Source organism: Pogonomyrmex barbatus, unplaced genomic scaffold (assembly GCF_055798465.1).
Source record: "Pogonomyrmex barbatus isolate J1 unplaced genomic scaffold, ASM5579846v1 scaffold20, whole genome shotgun sequence".
NCBI lineage: Eukaryota > Metazoa > Arthropoda > Insecta > Hymenoptera > Formicidae > Pogonomyrmex > Pogonomyrmex barbatus.
Genome location: NW_028297117.1, coordinates 882,453 through 901,059, shown reverse-complemented (window position 1 = coordinate 901,059; position 18,607 = coordinate 882,453). Strand labels below are relative to the sequence as shown.

Here is an 18,607-nt window from a genome sequence, read left to right as displayed (position 1 = left end):
AACATGAAGAGAAACACTCGGTCATTAGTCGTGCCCGTTGAAAACGCTAATACGAATTATGAAGTCATCAAACGGATAGGGTCAATAGACATATAGATTGCTCGGATTAAATCTGAGTCTTTTTCATTTCTCATTTTCTCTCGATACGCGTGCGCGCGAATTAATTTCTTCAACAAGACTGCATATCAGGTTCAATTGATATTACGCCAATTGCTACGCCTTCAATTTATGTACAATTACAATTATGTACAATTATGTAGAATTACAGTTATGTACAATTATCTAATTATAATGAAATAATTTATAAAAAAATCTTAATTACAATTTTTTCCTATTATTTATGATATATATGTAGAAAAAATTTTTTAAGCTTATTTATTATATATATATAAATAATACATCACAAATATATGATATATATCACATATTTAATTATTTTAATATAATTTTAAAATTTATAGGACAGTGAAATTATTATAGTTTGATACAATTATAATCATAAAATGAATATTGTAAATGTAATGAAAAGTTTATCTATAAAATATATTATTATATCATGTTTGTAAATTTTTATTATTATCAACTTGAAAAAAACATATTTATTTTTTTAGAAGTTGTCTCACGCATTATATTAGATAATTGATAAATATTGTTGATCGTTGATACATTGTATCGCAATAATTAAAAATTAATATTTCTTTCGTATTTTGTATTTTTGTTAAGGCTTTTGAATAAGGTTGTAAACGATCTATGTTTATATAACACTTTTTTCTTATTTACATCCATAGAATGTACCGATAAAGTTTGGCTATTAAAACCTGAAACATCCTGTATATTAATAAAATTGATTTCAATTTAAATTACTGATGAAAGTTATAAGTCTGTATCTTTTTTATTGAAATTATTCGATCATTCTTTTATAGAAAATCCATCTCTTCATTTAATTTGTAGATAATCGGTTAATATTGTTTAATTATTAAATGATCGATATGATTGGATTTGAAAAAGGGGAAGTAACATATACGAACGGATATATCGTTCATCGTAAGGGAAGTCAAAGACCGTATCCGCCTCTTGCAGCCTCATTATCTATCCAATTAAGAATTTGCATATTAATCGCGCGCCGTTATTTCGACAGACGTGACTTGATGAAATCGTTTCAATTAAACAACATCATTGCTTGGCAACATGATGCTTGATAAAAAATACGCAAGAACAAAAATACCACGCCCTGGAATAGCTTTTTTAAATTATAGTTATGCGAGCAAGAGTAGTGTGTAATTGTACTTTACACTTGTTACCGCATGTTTTATTTGTTAGTAGATCAACGTTTATTGATTGAGAATAGTAAGAAGATTTACGAAAACGTGCACACAAATCAATCATTAATGTTATTATATTTTCTTAATTATTTAAAAAATTATTTATATCTAGATTTATTAAGCAATAGAATAATAGAAAAAGAAAGAAAAACTATAATAAGATTTAATAATAATAAAATATTTCAATTTTATTTACTTGTTGTAAGTAACGAGCGATGCATCAGAAACATATTTAATTTAAAATAATGTCGAAAATTATAAAGAAACTGAGGTTTCAAAAAAGTTCAAATTGATGTATTTTTAACAATTTAAATATACAATGACCTGTTGATTTGTGATACTTTAATGTGTACTAAGATAATCATTGTTTATATAATTTTTGAAAATCTTTCTTTATTGAAAGTTTAATAATCATCTTTTGTCGCAACTTTCAATCTTTAACTTTCAACTTTCAACATTGAATATCTTAGTAATAGCAAAGGAGGTTATCTCAGGAAGTTTTTCTTTCGATTTAATCCTTACTTGACTCTAGTTTCATTAAAATACATGTTCGACTCAAAAACATGATATTGGTCTCATTTTGTGTAAATTTGTGATATTATCCGCGTGATTTATTATTTTATTCTTCTTTCTTTATTGTAATAAATGAGTAACTTCTTTCTTTGAAAAGAGAAATGGAGTTAATGTAATATCAAAGTACATCGAACCCATCTCGACGCGTTGATGCGAATACTGGCGAATTATGGCAACGAAAAGCCGCACTTACTCCGGTATGGAGGTTGATGAGGGAATGAGGAATTCCGGTTTCCGTCTGGAAGGCAGGCAGCATCCGTTCACCGAGCTGTGCCGCCTTATCCCGGAACATCACATCTCCCGTGAGAGCGTAACAGGCGAGCAGGCTTCCCATGAAACGAATATTCGTCTCAAACAGCGATATTTCAGAGTTCTGAAACAAAACGAGCGATGTGTTCAAATTAATAATATGCTTCATTTATTCGTGAATGAAAAAAATTTTCATAATATATAATATGGCGTGTCATACATACACATGCTTATACACATTCATCAACATGTAATCCTCTCATGTAATCGATTATTATCGAGCGAACATACGTTCATTAATTGACTGTTATTTTTAAATTTATTCTTTTTTTAAATTTATAATTATAAGTAAAATTTCGTAAATATTCTTTGTATCAGATATTTCTAATTATTTTTTATTTGGGATAATTATTAATTAGTTATTAAACAATTAATAATATAATTTCTTTCAAATAAAATTTTTTAATAAAATTTACGAATAGGATATTAAAAAGGAACAAATTAACAATACAGCGCTAAATCATCGCGTTAATAAGGCGGCGCGATAACTTAATCTTGAAAAATTATAAAAAATACGTGACAAAAATGCAGTAATCGCAGTAATGCAGTAATATCATATAATATATGATATACCAAATAAATATAATTATTTGATAAAATTCAACAAAATATAATGTTTTGAACAGAGGGAAATGGAGGGAAAGGAAAATATTTGTGTAGTATTTTTAAGAAGAAAATTACAGATTGATGATTTTTAATATTTATTTAATATTTATTTAATATTTATTTAAATTCATACATTAATAGCTTTCAATTAATCTTATTATTTTAATAAATTAAGTGTTACGATAAATATAATAATATTTGTCTATAAAATAATAACGATATATCTTAATATATCATTATATACTCATTGACAGTGATAACTTTGTTAAATTATTATTGATATAACGATACATATACGGTAGAAACGTGACACGATGCGGAAACTGGTATTAGCAATCGCAAAATGAAAAAAAGCGATCGCTAGCAATTTTGCATTGTGCATCATAAAAAGTGTAAAAAGTGTAAACAGTTTTTTTTTATATCTGTACGTCACTCACATTTTACAGTTTTTCGAAAATTGCATAGCAATTATTCTTTAGTCAAGATTATTCTTGTTATCATTACAAATGTAACATATCTCGAACTTTTTTTTGAACAAATATCAATGCGTCAAGATACGATAATCGCATTTACACAATCGCGATTTTATATATAAATGTCAAAGCCATTGTATAATTCGTATTATAATCATATTTGTATTTATTCATTTTTGTGATATGTTAGAACGATGAGAACAATTGTCCATTTGGTAATTAAAATAATCCTAATTTTTTCTTTTTCTTGCAGAACTTGAAATGTTCTTAACAATTCCGAAATAAGTAACAATCTGGAAATTAATTTATTCATATAAGATTACATCTTTATTGTTATGTATATGTAGATAAATAGTATTACAAAATTTCAAACATAGCTATTATAGTTATATAAAAATATATATGCATGAATTTTCGATAAATAATATTAAAAATGCTTTTAAAGTTGCTTCTAATAACACGCATTTCGTATGTATAAAATGTAATAAATTATAAAAAATAAATACACATTGCGCAGATTGCAAAATTTAAACATGTATGCTGTGAGCGCAATAGATAATATAAAAAAAATATATGTAGAAATAGAACTTACGTTTGAGAATAATTTTTGTAATGTATGAAATACATTCCTTTTTTCAAAATGCGTGAACTACTACCAGATAGTTTACATCTATAGATTCAACAAATGCAAATATCATAGTTATAGAAAACTTTTTTTTACTAGAACAAAGACATATATATTCTATATGAATATGTAATAAGCGCTATAATAACTCAGAGATAGATCTTAAAGATGAAATATGGTCAACTGGTGTGAAAGTCAAAGCTTTCATCGTTATCTAAAAATAAATATTCATATAATTCGTAGACTCCTCACTAATTAGTCGGATGAAACGGTCGACATTTCTATCTCTAGATTGAGCTTCATATTCTAATTAGTAAAGAAATGGTATAAAAATCAAATGAAAGTATGATTATAGAATTAGCTTCTTTCTAGAAATTGAATTTAAAGATATAATGAATCTTGCATCTAAAATTGTTTGAAATATAAAAATATATACAGCGAGAACTGACGCGTAAGAACCATTTGAAAAACAAAATATTATTCACATTACGTACTCGAAAGCTTATGTTTAAAATCATTGATAATATATTGTTCTAAATTTGAAATAGCATTACATCAGTAAAATAATATTTGTTAAACTTTCGGTAGTTACTTTATAATTAGGAGAATCTGAAAACGCTCTGACGCAGAGAGAAGAGATAATGACGTGTGATATATGAAAGCAGGTAAATTGGCGTTGTTCTCACGTTTACGAGGTATTGTAATGCTAATTGACATTTATGATGCACGTTGTGATAGGAAGTACCGTGGGAAGTTCGTAAACGATTTTCGCGTCGATTACACTGCAAATCTAAATATTTCTTATTAACTGCAAATTATACTTTAGATAGACTTTCTATCAAATTTGTAATTTAGTTATTACATCACATATAATTAAACAATTAATATATATATATATATATATATATATATTTGTTGTGTGTGTATATATATATATATATATATATACAAATACACACATATATATATATATATATATATATATATATATATATGTGTGTATTTGTTTTTATATATATATATATATGTGTATTTGTTGCAATTTTATGAATAATACAATAAATGAAAAATATTTTTCGCATTTTTACTATGCAAAAGAATTATATCTAAATTTCATAGTATTATCGATTCACTATAATGCATTTATGTCTAAAGAAATAAATATTAATAAGTTATTTATCAGGTGTTTCAACGTTTTTCTTCCAGGCATTTCTAGAAGAACTAAAAAACAAAACTTACATGTGGTTTATATGTTAAAGTTTATGAGATCATCAATTTTAAAGAATGAAAACAATTTTACTAGCTATTGTGTGGGTGGTGCCATCATTTTGTAATTTGTTAGACATGCTTGATTGATCTGCTTACTTAGAACATAGTGACGTTACATTCTTATAAAGATCGCTTTGAAGAATAATTTGAGTATAACACACAATCAGATTTTGTTTTCGACAATGAAATATTCAAATGTAAAATTAGATAATTTTACAATATACATATATCTTTATAAAATATCTTTATAAAATATATTATAATATTGTCTAATTTTACGTTCAATTAGTCTATTTGTGTCCTACTCTCTGAGAGTAAAATGTCATCTCGAATATCACAGTCTTGTCTCTTCCGCTTTTTTCTGTTGTCTCTCGTTTTTCTTTATTTTTATTTTTTTTCTTTATCTTTCTGCTTATTTATCTCTTTCTCTTTCTTTCTACCCTCTTTTACATCTTCCATCTGTTTGTGGCAATATCTTGTTCGTATTTCATTTAATTGCGCAGTTACTAATAATGGTAGCAAGTTTTAATGAAAATGTTACACACGCACATTTCGTATGATTGCAATGATATTCGTAATCGCGTGCGCACGCGATACAATTCAGGCATACTTCTCCTGGATTCATGAACATGCGTGCCACGGTGTGCAGATCCGATGAACTGTTGATATTTTACACGCGAACTTTGATTATCCGCACTGTTACCGCTTCAATTTAGATGCTTGAAATCTAGCGTGTCAAACGATCTTAAAATCTTGTTGGCGATTAATACTGGGCAAGTATCATTGTATATTTTTCTCATTCATTTATCCGACAAATTTGGTAGAGAGCAATAACGGAGTCATAAAAGATTTTTATCTCTATAGCACAATTTGATATTCAAGAAATTATTATGGATCTTTAAAGACATCTAGAGGTGTTAAACTTTTCTTCAGATGAACATCTAAGAAATTCCGTATGACCTAAATTTAAGAAAGCTGAGTACAGAGAGACTAATTTCTTTTCATATTTTTTTATATAACTTGTCGCACCATATTTGATATAAGCTCGTAAAAATATTTTATTTGTTAATGCAGAAGAAATTGTTAACTGAAGTTGATTCGTAAGAAACGTTTTCGCGCCACAGGACTGTTATTTCATGGCTCTCCGATCCGATTCCCATCTCGTTGATTCCGGAGGTGGAGTTGTCGGTTGAAATAAAGCCAGACAAGAAGCCGGCTGCTAAGGCGTCACGCTATTTTCCACTAGCTCAGCGGCATGTCGGGCATCCTCGTCCCTCCTAATCTCACTCTCCGTCCTCGCCGCCTTGCACAGACGCGTTGTCAGTTCTGTATAAGATCTTCTTATCATTTGGCGTATCTCTTTGCGTACAATAGGCCGCGGGCATTTCGATGCGAAACGTAATCATGGCCTCGTAAATTGTTGGTCGTTCCATCTTCTTATGTTGAGAAGACAATGTCAGTTGGATACATCGTGAAATCGCAATGTAATAATTTCCTATTGATTTGTATGCAAAAAAAGAATGTTACATAAATAATGGTATTTAGGTATTTCTCAATTGTTATATAAATGATATATAAATATTATACAAAAAAATTTATTGTACAACTGCAAAAAAACTGTACAGATAGAACCATCTGCGATGAATGCGGAAGTTATGACTATATCGACGTTTTCGAGTACGGCTATCGTAAACGGAAATGTGCCGAAGCAACTCGAGCGAAAAGCATTGTGAGGAGCGAAGTCAATTGTTCGAAGGGAGTTCTTTAACGGATAATGGAGTTACGCTCGGACGCACGGGTGGATCACAGGTGTCGATGCGAACTGAAACCGTTTTATGGGCCTTATGGGAAATTGAAATTTTTGGAACATCTCAGAAATGGTGAAACTTTTTAAATTTGAGTCTCGCGACAAATTATTTCAATAGTTATAACTTTACTCCTTTTTTTAAATTATTAAATTATGTCAAGTAAAATTTTCAAAAATGTTTTGTATAAAAGAGGAAAAAAGAGAGATTATCAATCATCTCTATATGATAAAAATTTTAATATTCTAAATTGTCCAAAAATCAATCAATAATAGACAAGTTAGGCTAACTAAATTTGTACAAATGTACAAATGTACAATTTATGTAAAATTTATTTATTTTGCATTATTTTTAATTGTTTTCGACAATTAAAAAAAAAACAATGATATGGAAAACAATGATAAAATATCTTGCAAAAAAGCTTATAGCGAGATATTTGAAAAGTTGAAAGTTTATTCTATTAATATCTTATTTCTTTTAATAAAAAACTAAATAATTTATATAAATGATATAAAATACTTATATAATAAGTTTCGCAAGAATAATATCGACTATGTAATTAAAAAGATGAGCGAAAATAAAGCCGACAATAGTTGAATCAGGTGCAGTTTTGCCGCAACTCAATTCCCCCCAGTTATGTTGTTGCATCAAGACGAATCACATAAGTTTGATAATATAAAGTCTCGTAAATGTAACATGACCTTAAGTACGGTCACTGTTTGGCCTTGCAACCACGTCGCTTGTAGAAGTTCTGTGACTTTAGTATGCTGAAATTACATTGCGGAGAGTAACAAGAGCATGCAGTGAACGAAGAGAAGACAAGATATTTTCAGAGTGTGATATTTGTGCTCCTTTATCATCTTTGTCTTCGTTTATTTTATTGCTCATCTTTTCCTGTTGATTTTATCTTGATTTTCTTTATTCTTTGATTAAATAATCTATATAACTAATGATCTATTATTTTTTTCAAATTCATAATTATTCAAGCTAACTTGAAATTTCTGAATATGCAGTGATTGTGATTTGTCACCTTTAAATCGATCTCTTATAAACTTTGCCTATTTTAAAAAAATAAAATATATTTGTTAAAGTACATGTGCTATGATATGACCTAACATCAGTTTATCGAAGACGGATTTGGCAATAAAAAGTGATTCTAAATTTAAATAGGCTAAATATAATTACCTAGGTATCCTACCTAGAATCCTTACTGCTATTAAATTATTAAGTATTAAATCGTGACTTATTAGCACTATTGTATTTTTCTTTATATTTCTTTATTGTTTAATATTCGTAAGTCATGAATAGCTTCGTTATTGGATCTTCCGAGTTTTAATCGTGGCATTTTACAAGTTTCTTTCACGGGGAAGGTGCCCGAGAGGGAAACAAAACTTGGACGTAATCATCGGCTGTGGTTACGCGGCTATATTAGGCGGGACACGTTATAAACTCGATTGCGAGAAGCTCTCGCGTGCTTTTGTGCCACTTGTAAAGGCAACTTGTACAAGACTGCACTGCACGGCAGATAGTCACGGAAGCACTCGCGCGAGTAACAAGTTTCGACACGCCTTTATACACGCTCCACTTTTGTTGAAGTCCTCCAACGATAGTTCGCCCTCCTAGGCCAGTCGACGTGAGGTAACAAAGGAATTTTCCTAGGAAGGGATTCGCTTATCTTGGGAAACTGCCGCGGGGAAGAAAAAGTGTTGTACTTGCGATAATGCGTTGCATCGTCATGTTGACGAGGAGATGACTTTCGAAGCAACAACAACTCTTTTAGGCTCTCGTTTCCTTTTCCTTTTTCTAAAGTATCAAAAGATACAACGCTAAAATGATAAGAAATTCGAGTAACCAAAAAAAGTCCAATTAAAAATCTCTCTTTACGAATACTGGAATTACTAAGTACAATTTTTTGCACATTCTGTCGTTCGAGTATTGTTAGTTAATATCTCTGTCGAACACTAAACTGAGAGAATCTTGACACATTAGCTACGCTCTATGTCCGACAGTTCTATTCCTCACGGTATTACCGCACATTTGTTACATAGAGGATAAGACGAAGGAGGTTTTGGATAGAAGAGAGCGTATTTAACGAGACTGGTAGAGAATGCACTAAGAGATCGTAGATCTCTTGAACGGGAGAACTACGAAGGCTAAAATAAAAAAGAGTCTTTTGCCTATTATTCACGCATTGTCTTCGATAATAAAAATTAGTCCATGCTAATATTTCGATATTAATTTATGATAAAAAAGCAAAATCAAATATAGATAAAAACGTATTTTTATTCATATTTTGATGACTTTTAATTTAACTTATTAAAAATTTGTTATCAAATGTAACCATAATCAAATCAAATACAATTAATAACAATTTTTATAAGTTGACATTTTGTTAGAAACTTGATATATATATATATATATATATATATATATATATATATACACAAAATAATCGATGTAGATTTTTATGTATTTTAAATTTTATTTTTAAGTCTCAATTTATATCTTTCAAGTGGAATAAGAACTCTTAAAAATCGAACTTTATCACACTCGGATAATAAAGGATTGTGCGAATCGAATATGCTATTAGACAAAATAGTTGCACTAGCCGACAGCTGTGAAATACGATGCAGGACGCGCTAATTTCTGCCTTGGCACACTCGAGAAGATTTGTGCACGACGAGTTGCATGCGTTCTTCGTACTTATAAACGATGCCGATAGCACTTCTAAAAACTGCTCGTGGAATAGAGACATTATATTTACAGTTTAGATAAGACATATCGGATAGCAATATGTCAAAGGAGTCTGCTCAAGTATTTACTTTTATCAGAATTAAAATCACGATTTATGATGAGATTTCGTAGATCAAAGCGGTTGAGACGTCTAATTTAATTGTAATCTCAAAATGCAAAATATGCATTATCTTACCGACAAATGCATTTTCGAAAATGCATAACTTTTTATGTAATCACCGTTAATTAATCTATATTGTACATCAAAATGTGTCTGTTTCTTTTTTGCGTGTGCTTTAAGAAATTAATTTAAAATCTTTCTATCTCTAATGTTTAAAAATCTTATATTAAAAGATCATGATTTTAATATAAGCAAATAAAATAAATCAAGTTAAAAATTATTTATTTCAATTTTTAGAAATATTAAATCGCAATTAGTTTAATATAAGTATTTTAGATATTAATGGATACATAACAGATTTAAAATTCCTAAAGGCCCGGAAACATTATTTTCTATTTAACGTGATATATTTTTTTCACGAAATTTATCAATTTCACTTGTTGATTACTATTTGGTTATATCTTATTACGGTTGATGTATAGAATAAATTACCATACAGTATGATAATGATGTGCTGACGAGCTGCAACAAGATATGAAAAATATAAACAAATTTTTAATATTCCTTCTGTAAATTACTGTGGCAATTTATATATAAGCAATTTATTTTACCGAGGCAAAACCTTCTAAAGATGGTAAGAATAAACCAACATAGACCATCAATGTGGAAGTTTTCATACTTCGGTGCATTATCATCATAAAATATTTTTGTGTGTTTAATGGAGCCGCGTACCACCGAGTACTGCATCTGTGATACCGCGTATTGGTCTATATTAATTAATTTGCTATGTGTGATTATACAAATTTTATTTATACATATATATTTAGTTAAAAATTGTATCTTCTTTAAGATGCACTTACATCTTCTTAAAGACATTGTCGCTATGATTTATTACTTGTTGACCCAAATAATTGAAAAAAAATAAGTAGCCAAAATGGCAGACAACATATAATAACGATATACTCATGGCGCCTATATTTTCTGTCACAATGTACACGCACAGCTGTGGAACTTATAATTTCTTAAAAATCATTATATGTATTAACGATATAATTATTAGCAGACTTACACGATATAGATTAACACTTAACGATATCACGCCTAAAGGAAGTGCAAATAAATGAAGACCTGCGAGAGTGGATTTGAGGGAATCGACAAACCTTAAACAATCATCAAAGAATAATGCAAATAACATAAATTTGAATAATACAAATTTGAATTTTTGTTAATTTGTAAAAAAATTGTTGTAACTTCAGCATTATATAAAAGTATAGAAAAGAAATATCAAAATAAATGCAATTAGCAGAGCAGTTTTGAATATAAAAATAGTTATATTATAAAACATAATTTTCTTTATTCTTAAAAATTGTCTCGTGGAAAGAAATTAATAAATTGCAATATATCAACTTGGTAGCTTTTAGATGACTATCGATAGCCTCCACGATGCTTTTATCACTATTGAGTTTTTCTGGAGAGATTAACGATTTCATCTGGCTTTTGTTTACAATACGTTCAATTCGATAACTAAAAAAATTTAATTATGTCATATCTCGAAACAATATTTTCCCATTAATAATCAGGAAATCATTACCTAGTGATTTGAAACATTGCACATATATGTTGCACAAATATTATCATAAATGTTTCTATGCCTATCACTGTAAAAGTACCGATTATTAGTGTCAACAAAAAATATATTGTTAATAAATAAACATATTTATGCTGATCGAAGAAAAATTTCATCGCGGGTGGAAGCTGCCATGGTTGTCGTGATTCATTCAACGGTATTACGATATCGAGAATATTTGGTGAAAAAAACATTAACATAAAAAGAAATATTACTATGCTTGTTATTGCTGCAATAATTCAATATTTAAATATTATTATATTATTTAATTTTAATTTCATGTTTTGTAATTAAATTCTTATTATTACTATTACTATTTACTAATTATTACTATTACTTATTATTATTATTACTATTACTCACTTAATAATAAAATTGTAAGAGATCTTGCGATATTAGCACGATTACGTATAATTTTAAGTTCTTCTTCCTCTTTTAGCGAATTCCAATCATATTGTATTTGTTCTATAAGTTCTTTCATCTAGGACAAAATATTAATAATCCTAATACAGGCATATCCTAATTACATATATGAGAAAAAGTCTGATTCTTCATATTTCTTCATTACAATTCAAGATTACACAAATGGAATTCATATTATTCATGAACTTACTTTATTGCTATTAATAAAGCCACTAATGTATTTAATTGCATAATACATTGTAAAACAGAGGAGTGATAAAACATGTAAAAGAAGATCTGTATTATATTCCATAGTGATAAACGACGAGAACTAAAATTAAATGTATTTTCTTCATTGATAGAATTTACATAAATATTTATATGTTATACATAATATTAAAACATATAATACTTTAATATCTGATATTTATAATGAAGTAATTAGTTATATAAATTCTGAAACCTGGACACATTCGTTATATATATATATATATATATATATATATATATATATATATATAAATTAATAATAACTGTCATAAGAATAATATAATAAGTAATATAAAGTCTCAAATTATGACTTATTTCTTAAAAACGATTAATATAATAAGCGATATAATAAGTCAGAGTATATTAATAATGTATTATTATAAAACAATTAAAATAAAATTAATGAAAATAAATAATTAGTTATAAACAAATATTAAATATTTGCCCAACCAACGACAAACCTGAAAAACTGTATTAGATAAAAGAAGAAGAAACAAAAATGCACAATGGACATATCTTACGCGTTGTGTATGATATGGCCATAGACCGAGAGATATTAAAAGGATTCGATTTATTCTATAGTAATGATACCCAGTAAAGTCCATGTCTGTGCGACAATCGAAATTATAATACTGATCGTCGCTTATATGGAAATTTTTATTTTTATTAAACGTCCATAAATGTATTATGTAATATCTTTTTTCTACAAAACCGAGAACTGAGATAGCATTAAATGCAATCTTCGCGGAAAAAAACAGTGTAGATACTATTAAAAAAGAAATTTACAGAGGAGACTATTTTATCATCATTATATGTATATTACAGAATAATGAAAGAAAAGTAGTTTAATGAATTATACGTAATAATAATCCATTTTTGCTGGTAATAGTGAGACGTGATGGGGATGATAATATATACAATTTTCTCCATTTTATGACGCAGGCGCTTTTACATTTGTATTCCGTCGTTAGAGTCATATGTCTTCATTTTCCTATTTCCGCATGAAGCGATTGCATTAGTTGGCTCCTTTGTAATAATAAGAAAAGGTTATATTCGTAAAGTTATTGTATGCATAATATGGAAAACGCGGTAATTGTGGAAGAACAATCCTGCGGAAGAACAATCCAAAAGTTACGAAGTAATTACCGGTAATATAATATTACATTTCTATATTTATTTTATGTATAGTAAGTGAAGACAATTTAGTACATTAATTTCATTATTATATTTATATTTGAGCGTATATGTATGTATATTATTATTACTACTTGTATCGTGGAATTTCAAGCTTCAATTTTTATTTCACGTAGATGATCAAAACAAGGAAAGAATCATTGCAAAGTATGAAATTGACATACTTGTAAGCTAAAATAGAAATTTCATTTGAGCAAATTTAAAATGGAAATATTAAATAAAATATCATTATGTTGTCAAAACTTTACCGTAGCAAATCCCTCTAATGATGGAATAAACAAGCCATCAATGACGATCGTGCAATGTCGCATACTTCTTTGCATCACAAGTAGCAATAATTTCTGTGCTCTTAACGGAGCTACATACCATCGCGCATTGTATCTAAAATCTTGTCATTAGAAAATCATAATTGAAAACTTCGATAATGTTTACATTTCTTTAACTCTTAACTGATCGCATGATATAATATAGACCTGTTTGTTTTGCTTACATTTAATAAAACTCAAGTAAAACAAACAGATCTATAGATAATAAAGAACTTTGACTGTGATTATTTTGACGTAATTGATTAAGAATTAATCTATATGTTCATTTACTCACATTCTATAAAAGATATCGCTGCTATGATCGATCAATTCTTGTCCTACATAGTTGCAGAAAAACATGTACCAAAAATGGCCAACAATGAACATGAAGCTAATAATCATCTCGTAATATTCCCTAGACGTTATCAATCGAGAAAGCTGCAGCACATTAATAATTATTTTATTTTCAACAAGGAAGAAAAAGTAAAATTTTTATTTACTAATACAATGGTACTATATTGATAGTATCTGATTAAAATATATTAATTACTCAACTCTTATAAGCATACTGATTTTTGTGTAAATAGATTAATAATTACTCACGCGATAGAGATTAACGCTCAGCGACAGTACCCCTAATGGTATTAATAATGAATATGCCAATTCGCAATTTGTTTTTAAAATTTCAATAAATCTTAAATAACAATATACATAAACAATATACATAAATATTTAGATAAATAACTATAAATGATTGTTACATATGTTAATAATCTATATAATTTTTCGCATAACGTGTTATAGATTATAAATTTGAAAAGTTAGACTAATTCAAATATTATAATAGATATATTATAATAGAAAACTTTTAATTATCTATTGGGAATATTACGTACTCGATAGCTTTTTTGTACATATAGAACCCATTGATTATTCCTTGACATATTACTGAATTTCTTTTGGTGAAAGATGTAATACCCTGTATCGTGTCTTTGTGTAAGGCTTGTTCTATGCGACAGCTAAAATTGATAATATGACTGCCTCATCTTTACTAAATGTATTAAAAAGTAATTGGCGCTTTAAAGCATAAAGTTATTACCAAGCTATTTCGAATAATCCACATGTATGTTGTATATATGACATAAAAAGCGTTTCAGTGGCTGCCACAGTAGTTAGACCACACACAATAATAACACATATGTGAACAAAAATTGGAACAAAATATTTTTGCTGATCTACAAAATATTCCATTAGGACAGGAAGTTGTCGTGGGTGAGATTCGTTCATAGTAGTTGGAATATTTAGAAGAAAATTTGACAGAAACAGGATCAGAACGAAGCAGGAAATAGATATATAAATAAACACTGTAATTGAACACTGAATTAAATTCGAAATCAAATCTTAAAGGATTATTTAAAATATTACTTACATGTTGTAATCAATGTGATAAATCTTCCAAGAGCCGAATATTTTTTTATTATTTCAAGTTCTTGCACGTTATTTAACTCATTCCAATCGTAATATATCCGATCCATAAGATCTCGTATCTATATTCATAAAGCAAGATATTTCATACTTTTTTGGAAAATATCCTGAATGGAATCAATGATAATCATTTACTTTTGCTATAATTATCTTTATAAGTATCCAAATTAGATATGTCAAATGTTCTTACATGTCTTAAGTTTAAGCAGAGAGCGTTATATTTTAACGTGTAGGCTAGCCATGGGACGCTATATGCGAGGACATGTAGAAGAATATTTGTGTTGTATTGTGTCGTGATAAAAGTTGTTAACTAAAAATAATATTTTTCACTGAGATCATTTCTACTTTTATGTTAGCGATAATATTTTGGCCAGAATAGAAGATATTCGCTTTAAAAAGAAAGAGGAATTCAGAGAAAAGATTCAAAATGTGTAATTATTAATATATGTGCTGTAAAAAGATTTACCTAAATGTTAGACAAATTTATTATGTAATACTTTTAATAAAACAAAATTTATTCTATGTTATAACGTAATATTTTTAATAAAAAAGAATATCTTTTTTTACTGAAAATAATTATATATAGTATTTTTTAGAATATTTCATGTTAAATTTTATATTAAATTTCTCTAAATTCTTTATATTTCTTTATTTTAATAATACACAATGAAAATTAATTAGAGACGTAAGATAGAAAGAATTATTGTACCTGAAATACTATGGACAATATGAATGTTATAGTAAAAAATGTTATTATAATGTATCTCCAATTAGATTTTTGATATGGCCATAAACCGACACATAATAATAAAATTCGATTGATTGCGTAGTAACTGTCTACAGAACAATCTTGCTTTGGTGCAAATGCCATAATGCGATTGTGTCGAATTTCTTTCCACAAGTTATCACATAAATTCAGAATGTTTGATTGTACATTATAGATTGTAAACTAATTCGCTATTTTTACAATTAATTTTTATTTAAAATTCCGATCTCGTGTAAAAGTATCATAAAAACTATAGTTTATTGAAGTTATATAGATAATAGGTTCTTTATATATGACTTGTGTTTGTATCTATGATCGTCGCGAATGAATGTTATTACATGCATGATAAACCAATTATCTTATTTTCAGCGTATTTGATATTTCTCTCTCATGATCGATCGACGCAAGCGCAATTGTAACTTTGTTTTCACACGTTTTCAATGTTCATTCATTTCTATTCAAGATGCGGCATGTTGCAATACTTTGCTCGCAACTGTGATGTGAAATAATGTGTGCTAATGTATTAAACTGATTCAAAATGAATTAAAAAGATTATTGTGTAATTATTGGCAAACACGATAAAAATTACGTTTACCACTATATATATAAAGATTTTGGATTATATCAAAACTGAAGTAAGCTAACACAATTATTGATACAATACATTAATTACATAACATATAAACTATTACTTACTTATACTTACATTATAACATATAAAAAAATTATATTATAACATATAACTAGGGATTATAAGTATGTTTAAAAATTATTTTATATCTTTAAAAAAACACATTTAATAATACTTTTGCATTTCTGTTAAATTTGTGGCCATTAAATCATTAGAAAATAATTATATTTATAAAAATCAGACATTATTATATAATATCTCACACAAGTGATTAACAATCAATAAGAACTTTTTAGATCATTTGGCGATATCTAATTATATATAAATATTGTATATACTGTAAATATTTTGTAGGAATCTACTGTAAAAAATTTTATAAAGTTCCTATAAAATTGTATATCGTAAAGTCTTCATCTTTTTATTTCTGCATGAATTAATTTTTATGTAATAACAGAAACTTATATTCATAATATTATTGTAAATGTAATAGAAAACACGGTAGTAATTGTATCATATCTTGTAGAAGAGCAATCTAAATATTAAGGAATTAATAAAACATTACAACACTATGTTTATTTTGTGTCCAGTAACGATGACAATATAATGTAATTATATTTATATTATATATTTATACTTGAGTGTATGATATATGTTTAATTTCAGAATTACTACTCGTGGAAAATTTAAAATTTCTCGTTTTAAAATTTAATTTTTATCATATGGATCAAAAACGATAATCAAAAAAGAGAAAATAATACTGTAAAATACGATATTGACATGCTTGCAATCTACAATAAAAGTTTTATTTTAGTAAATTTAAAGCAAACCTATTTAATAAAATATTATTACTGTTGCTAAAATTTATACCGTGGCAAATCCCTCTAATGATGCAATAAACAATCCACCAATGACGACCGTGCAATGTCGCATACTTCTTTGCATCACAAGTAACAATAACTTCTGTGCTTTCAACGGAATTACGTACCATCGTAGGTTGTACCTAAAACCTCGTCATTAGAAAATCATAACTTAATATTAAAATTTTGATAATATCGCAGATTTACATTTCTTTAACTCTTAATTGATTGCGTAATACAACTTAGACCTGTTTGTTTTGCTTTTATTTAATAAAAATCAAATAAAACAAGCAGACTTATAAACAATATATTATAAACAATTATAAACAAGAGACTCTGATTGTTTTGATATATCAATTAAGAATTAAACCTGTATATTCATTTGCTCACGTTTTATAAAAAACATCGCTGCTGTGATCAATTAGTTCCTGTCCTACATAATTACAAAAAAACATGTATCCAAAATGGGCAACGATGAAGATGAAACTAATGATCATGTCATAATGTTCCTCGGATGTCACTAAATGAGAAAACTGTAGCATATGAATAATTATCTTATTTCCATGAAAAAGAAGTAGTAAACTTTTTATTTATGAATATAATTATAATAAGCACACAACATTGATAGCATTTTTAATATTTATATTAAAATATATTAATTATTCAGCTTTTATAAATGAATGAATATCTATATAAGTATAATTACTCACGCGATAAAGATTAATACTCAGCGACAATACTCCTAACGGTAATAACGATGAATATGCCCATTTGCAATATATTTTTAATATTTCAATAAACCTAAAATAGTATACATAAAGACTACTTATATAAAGAATTGTAAATGATAATTGTTGTTAGTTATGTATTAATAACTTATATATTACTCGTATGACATGTAATAAATTATAAATTTGAAAAAAGTTAAATTAGTTAAAAAAGAATCGCATGTTACAATAGAAAAGTTTCTAATTATATTACAAATAATAATTACATACTCGACAGCTTTTGTGTACATACTGAACCCATTGATTATCCCTCGACATATTACTGAATTTCTTTTGGTGAAAGATATAATACCATGTACCGTGTCTTTGTGTAATGCTCGTTCTATGCGATAACTGAAATTGATAACTGCAACATCTTTGCAAAGCATTAGAAATTAATTGACATTTTAAAATTCGTGTTACCTGGCTATTTCGAATAATCCACATGCATGTTGTACACATGACAT

The 18,607-nt window shown here is 27.6% G+C and overlaps 2 protein-coding genes across 3 annotated transcripts in view; both read right to left on the bottom strand.

Moving 5' to 3' along the window:
* The window catches only part of alpha-Man-Ia (alpha-Mannosidase class I a), a 557,932-nt gene that overhangs the window by 10,251 nt on the left and 529,074 nt on the right, over window positions 1-18,607 (bottom strand). For both annotated transcript variants that reach the window (XM_089077688.1, XM_089077689.1), the window contains one exon: window positions 2,089-2,268. In XM_089077688.1, the coding sequence (XP_088933814.1) occupies window positions 2,089-2,268 (180 nt within the window). The remainder of the gene's footprint in view (window positions 1-2,088; window positions 2,269-18,607) is intronic.
* Window positions 9,443-16,504, bottom strand: LOC112552621 (uncharacterized). The gene is given in 14 exon segments (XM_089077691.1): window positions 9,443-10,583; window positions 10,697-10,839; window positions 10,906-10,996; window positions 11,244-11,360; window positions 11,428-11,682; window positions 11,817-11,944; window positions 13,578-13,710; window positions 13,930-14,072; window positions 14,238-14,328; window positions 14,531-14,671; window positions 14,734-14,998; window positions 15,064-15,181; window positions 15,310-15,429; window positions 15,829-16,504. Coding segments are annotated over 14 exon segments (2,052 nt in total). The 5' UTR covers window positions 15,991-16,504; the 3' UTR covers window positions 9,443-10,438.